This window comes from Apium graveolens, chromosome 3, assembly GCF_009905375.1.
Source record: "Apium graveolens cultivar Ventura chromosome 3, ASM990537v1, whole genome shotgun sequence".
Classification (NCBI taxonomy): Eukaryota; Viridiplantae; Streptophyta; class Magnoliopsida; order Apiales; family Apiaceae; genus Apium; species Apium graveolens.
In genome coordinates, this window is record NC_133649.1 from 200,138,141 (window position 1) to 200,145,110 (window position 6,970).

Below are 6,970 nucleotides of genomic sequence, written 5' to 3' on the forward strand. Positions count from 1 at the left end.
AGCTCGAAGCTCACCAACCCTAACATTAAATACTAAAGTACTCAAGTTTTTATTCCACAACAAATAGCAATATGATTAGTATTACCACATTTAAAGCAAATCTTTCTAGGAGCATCATATATATTTTTGTAATTTTTTTCTTTATTAATTCCCTATTTTCCATTTCTACTTCTTTTAGAACCCTAATTCTGAGGTTTACAAGTTAGCTCACTTATTTTCTTTTTCAGTTGTCCCCTTGATAAAAGTCCTACATTTTTTCCTTTTTTTTTGGTTTTTTTATCTCTACTTCCTTGTTGTCAGAAATTCTAGAAGTAGATCCTATTCCAAAAACTGACCGAGGTTCATTTTCAGCAGTACTAAAAAATTCAACAAAAATGGTGTTAGTGATCTTTTTGTCAGATTTTTTATCACTATATTCATTGTAGCCGAAACACATTTTCCAATTCTTGTCAGTTATCAATCTATGAGTCTTTTTACCTGAACTAATCCATGTTCTAAAAATATGTCTTTCCCTTTCTAGAACTTCTTCTAACACGAAATACTTGATGTTTATCTGAGCTTCATTATTCTTAGCCTTGTCACAAACAACCTTAGTTTCATGCATATAAATTAACTCAGCTTCCAAATGATCATTTCTCCTTTTTAGTTCATTATTCTCAGAAATAAACATATCATTTTCAAGGGATTTATTTTTGAAGTTTACATACAGAGATTTTAAAAAAGTTTTAACTCATATATATTATCAGTATTTACGGGAAAAACAATCATTGACACCTTATCAGCAACATACACATCCTCTTCTTGATTTTCCATTAGAGCATAGCATTTATCATCACTGTCAGGTTCCGATGAGTCCATCCAGTCTTTATTTGAAGTGATAAATGCCTTTCTAGTTTCCTTTGGACACTCAGTAGCAAGGTGTCCCTTTTCATTGCAGTTATAGCATGTCACTTTTGTCTTGTCAAACTTTCTTCCCTTTGAATACTGATTTTCATTTTTCCTGTACTTTCCTTTATCAACACCAAAATACTTCTTGTTGAAACCATATTTTCTCTGTGGTTTTCTAAATCTCATTCTTCTGAACCCTTTCACCAATATTGCAGCCATCTGAATTTCTTGAAAATTATACAACTCTATCCTAAAATCCTCATCAGTATAAGTGTGAGGATCTGATGACTCGCCGGTATCTGACATCTCAGAAATATTTCTTCTTCTTGAATTTTCACAAATCTTTTCTTTGGATTTGTGAGTTTTAACATTCAGTACAACAGACGTCATCTTGTTTCCTTTCTTATTGTTCCTCTGTTGAATATCCAAGTCATTAGCTTTCAATATTCCATATACTTCATCCAATGAGTGTCGATCTAAGTCATACCGGTGCCTGATGATAGAAGTTTGAGTATCCCACACCTTAGAAGAACTCTAGGGAACTTGGTATTTGAGTCTTCTCTATAATACTCCTTTCCGGCCAATACAGATCCTTTAGTAGTTTAAGAAATCTATCATAAGTGTCAGTAAGAGATTCATCAGATTTTACTTCAAACTGTTCATACTCTTGAACAAGAATAACTCTTCTATTCTTCTTAATAGCTAGAGTTCCTTGACATTGTGTCTCAAGTGCATCCCATATTTCCTTTGAAGTCTTGCAAGTAATCACCCTATTTGACATAACAGTGTTTAAACTATTATGTAGAATGTTCCACACTTTAGCATCCTTTAGCATAACAGCTTTATCTTCAGCAGACCATTCTGATCTTTCCTTCCTCACATAATGCTCAGAAAGGGTTGGGGTTAATGGAACAACCTTTCCTGGATAGGATGGTCCATCATTGATTAAGTCAAGATAATCATAATCAGTAGATTGAACGAACAATATCAGCTTTACCTTCCATGTTGAGTAGTCAGCCTTCTTCAAGATTGGTATTTTTATGCTTTCATACTTACTTCCTGACATCTTTGATCTTTTCTAATTAAAAATTAATCACACAGCTTTGATACCACTTGTTACCCAGTAAAGATATAATTATTTAAGGGCGTTGGATACACTTATATCTATAAATTGAAATCATGATGTAAGATTAATAACAGTCTATTAATTATGATATAAACTGTTACAAAACTCTCTCAAGAAATTTTGATGTTCTTGAGAGCTTCTAGCTACAATGATTCTTGTGTAAAAGATTATCAACAATGATAACCTATTATGTGTTTATATAATACACAACTATCTTATTTTTATACATATCTCAATTAACAGCTACGTTCCTCCAAATCAGGAACCGACAACTAAACTACTCCTCAATTACAGGGACTGTATAAATCAGCAAATCCTGATTACTCCTCAATTCAATTTAAAGGACATAAGAGAGAATTCATACCCCACTAACCTTCTTCTATCCACCAAAAGACTAAACTACCCTTGCATGCACTTTTGCTTGATTATTGGAGAAGGGCACTTTAGTACATTCCAAATTCCACTAATGAATAAGTGCATGATGAACCATAAACAGAGGAGTTTACCTAAAACCACACTCCACTCAAGCTCATCATTTTCACTCTCAAAGTTTCTCTCCTCCCCCTCTCTTTTTCTTCATTCAGCCGAAGCCCCTTCCCCCATTCCCTTCAATTTTTCTTCATCAAATCCTTGTCATTCTAGTGTAATTCCATTACCCATTCATATAATATACACTTTACAAGAAGTTCCATGCTTAGGAGATGAAGTTTAATGCTTGCATCTCTTGATTTATTGTGATCTGCAAAGAGAAACTCTTAATTCATGTGGATTAAAGAGTTCTCTATGAGATATACTTTTTATGTGCATAAACTAAGTGTTTCCATGAATAAAACTCTTTTAAAACCTTTGCATGCTACTGATCTTTAGTTGTAAAGTCATATTCTACTTTGCATGTTAGAGATAGGGCATTATTTTCAAGTATAATCATGTTATATATGCTCTTCTTTTCGATAATGTACATGCATGCTTAGTTTGTGTTAAATTCGACCTTATATGTGCTTAAAACGAATTTTTTCCTTGATATTATGCTTGATATTAGTTGTTAAAAGGTAGTGTGCATGATCTTTTGAAGTAGTTAAGTATTTTAAGTCGAATTTATGAGCTAATAACCCTCTTGTTTAGTCGAACTTGATTTAGTGATCATCTTGAGTTGCATGTTAAGTTTTATGTTGCATGTTGGTACTATAGGGCATGGATGATCTCCAATATTGGTGCCTTAGTTTAGAATCTTATAGTAGTAAATTTTCCTTGGTTGAGATTTAATTCGTGGTTTTAAAGTGGGAGTTAACGTGAAAAGGCTAGGATAGAATCCTGAAATTTTTTCCAGATTTGCATGTGAGTTTTGTGTTGATTTTAAATGGGCATTTCTTAGGAATTGTTAGGACCAAGCCACGGGGAGTTAAGACTTGGGATATAATTGAGTCTAGAAGTCACAAATTAGAGAAACCCAACCATTTAGTGAGGTGCACACACCAAAATTTAGAATCTGTCCAGCAGTAGACAGTTTTGTTGCAAGTTAGAAATGAGGAGTTTTGACCATGTCATGGGTAGGCCCTCATAGGCCTTGGTTAGATCTAGTTAGAGGGAGTGTCAGAGGAGTTTTTCCAGCCATAGTTCATAGGAATTGAGTTAGAATAATGTGTCATAAGTGAGTGCAAAACATGACACTTTTCTGTCCAGAAAACCGGGGAACATTGGACTTTAAGCTTAGGCCCAGGTAGGCCCAGGCTAGGCCCTTGAGCCACACCAAGTTTGAGAGTTGCCTTATGGTCATAAGAGTCTAGTGTAGAAGTTGGAGAGGTAAAATTGAAGTTTAAGTGTGTCAATTATACTCATAAACCCATTGGTGTCACCCTGAAATCAGTATAATGAGCAAAATCACTTAACCATTAGTTTTAGGGCACTTATGAGTGAGGCCTAGGTTGAACACCATAGTTGTAAGATAGAATGAGGTCAGTAGAGTGTAATTCCTAAGTCAGGGTCCATAAGAACTTGATGGTTTAGAAAAGGCACTTCGAGTTATGAGGACGATATTAAGCGTTTTGGCTAGTTTAGCATAACTAAGTGACTTGAGTAAGTGGAGTGAGATCATCCAAGCCTAGTGATGCAATATAGTGTGTATGGATATATTATTATGTACTTAGATGTGCTATGTGAACATGAGTGGATATGTGAACTATAATACTTAGAAGGTAATTATAAGCGTTTATGTGTATATAGGCCTAAGTGCCAATGTGCGTAATTTCGGTTTATAATTAGGTTGAGTTAGTGAGTATATATTATAATGAGGATATTATTATTTTGTGTAGGCTCTCGAGATGAGGGTAAACTTGCCATTAAAGTCGAGTGAAGCTCCAGTTGCTCCCACCTGCCAGTCAAGTCAAGCCTTTCTCAAGGCAAGTGTTTCAACCTACCTTTTTGTTTACACTGCAAATATGTGATAACCCAATTCTTATATATGATGCGAGTGTTCTAGTTCACCTTGATATATATGATCCAAATGTTTCAAATCTGTCTTTCATATTATATGCAAATGCCATGAACCCTCAAGTATCTATTGCAAGTAGTTTACTTTGCTTGGAGATTTCTATTCAAGTAATTCAAAAGTCGTACCATGCTAATATACCAAGTAATTGTGATGTGGAACCCTGTTCAAGTTATACTCAGTAACCTTATCTTGATACCTAAAAGTTAGCTATCCCTTAAAAGTCGTTTATGATTGCTTGATAACCCTATTCTTACCCCTAAAACATGATACCATGTTATACTTTGAATTGATGCTCACCTTCTTTATATTTCAATACATATGTCTTATCTGGAACCATTACCTTGAACCTAGTTTGACTTAGTTCCTTCATATTATCCGATAACCCTGCTAAATCTCATTGTCAAATTCTTTGTGAATAGAAACCTTGCAATTCCCTTGATAAAGTATAGTCTAGTTGATCATGGCCTTGAAATTTAGTGGACCTATTCCCTGTGCTTCAAAGTTGATCTAGACACCTTGATAAGATGCTCACTATTTAAGAAATTAACCGTCACTTGGCATCAGTTTTTAAAATAAAATGTTAAAATTTGGATTTCCAGTCCCAAATGGGGATAAATATTTTCTTTAGATAGTGGATCTGGACTGAGACGCAAGTCCTTTCCGCTATTAATTTGTAGGCGTAAAAGTTGCCTAGGAAACCCATTAATGTTCTAGAACCCAGCGAGGTTCGGGATTACTTCGCGGCTGATCACCGGCTATAATCCGTAGCGTCATAAAATGGTTTTTGATAAGGAAATGGTTTTGAATGGTTTTATTACAAGAAAAGATGCCATCACCCTGAAAGTTTATCTCTTCATACTATATTGTTGAATCTTTCAATTCCATTGTTAATGTTTTATTCTTGTTTATCTATATTATAGCGCTTGTTGAGCATTTGGCTCACTACTTTCTTACCCTGATATTACAGCTATCAGATATGGTTAGATTCAAGCAGACAGCGCGTAAGACTTTTGATGCCGATTCGTATGTTCGAGCTAAGGTAGTTAGTGATTTTGTGTGTGAGGACTCGATATTGAAATTAGGTTGTATTAGTTAATAGTGTTGGGCTGTTCCAAACCCTAAACTGTAAGATCTTGGATTCAGATGTATTTACTTCCTTTTGTTAACTAATATAATTACTCGTATATTATCTTTTGTAAATGTTTGGGGCGTGACAGGTTTTGGTATCTGAGCTACGGTTTAGAGTTCCTGGACAGCCCAAATAGGTTATATATGTACATAGGTTTATAGAATATTATACGAGAGTGTAGGTATAGGATATTCGAGTTGTTCTCTATTAATTCTCTTATATATATATCTATGCATGGTTTGGCAGCAAAGGGCACATTCCTCGTCATCTTCTGAACCGTCTAACACAATTGCTTTCTCCGTGTATGCTGAGTTGAGGCGTGAGTTCGACAGACTTCAGGGCAAGTATGACCGACTGTTAGAGTGATTGAAGAACGTGTATCTAGACAGCCGAAATTATAGAGGGAAGCCTAAGGAACAGATGACTGCGAGACTTGAGACCTTGGTTCAATAAGTTAACACTAAGCTTGATGAGATGCCATCATACCGAGACTATACCAGCCAGTATACTATCTAGATGATTGCGGACAAGCTCCAGTACATTGTGAAGATGCTTCATGAAGAGAAGACTACCGGACCCCGTTCTGATGGAGTGGAGCCTTAGTTCTTTCCATTATCTACTTTTCATGTCGTTGTATTGTTGGACCTTGTAAAATTCCCTGTTGTTTCCTTTAATTAAGCATGTTATCCCTAGATTTAGACTCTATTCCAATCTTGATGTATCTTGACCCTAATTTCGATAATTATGTACTATCGTTCTATTTGCTTTCAATTATTCTTTTGCTTTTATATACATCACCTTTATTGTTTAATTTAAAACCCGATTGAATGAATATAATGACTTGTGACACCATAACCATGAAATTTTATGTATTGTAATACCTCTTTTGATATAACTTTTATTTCAGGGATATGCCACCTAAAAAGAAGAACCCGACAACAACTTCTACCACAGATCCTAATATTCTTCAACTTCTGGAAACCTTACAACAGTAAACAAATGCTATAACTCAATAACAACTAACTCTTCAACAAAAATTCGAAAACGAAGATAACCATGAACCACACCAACCACCTGATCCACCAGTACCACCTCGACAAATTGTTACTTTCAAAGCTTTTCAGAATGTGAATCCGCCTGTATTTCATGATACCATTGATCCGGTAATAGCTAATACATGGATTAGGGAAATTGTAATAACCCCAAAATTTTGAACTTTTTTATAACCTTTATGAATAGTGTTTTTGCTGATATTGCTGAATAAGAAAACTTTTCATGCCACACTATGTAGGGGTTCTTTTATTGTTATTCTGAGATCTTATTAGCACTCTATATGATA

At 34.8% G+C, this 6,970-nt stretch overlaps 1 protein-coding gene across 1 annotated transcript; it reads right to left on the reverse strand.

Annotated features, from left to right (window-relative positions):
- Positions 1-247: 247 nt before the first annotated feature.
- LOC141714775 (uncharacterized) lies at positions 248-1,954 on the reverse strand. Its single transcript, XM_074518274.1, has 3 exons — positions 1,476-1,954; positions 754-1,381; positions 248-589 (listed from the first exon to the last, which is right to left on the reverse strand). The coding sequence occupies exons 1-3, from the start codon at positions 1,952-1,954 to the stop codon at positions 248-250; spliced, it is 1,449 nt and encodes a 482-aa protein (XP_074374375.1).
- Positions 1,955-6,970: the final 5,016 nt, after the last annotated feature.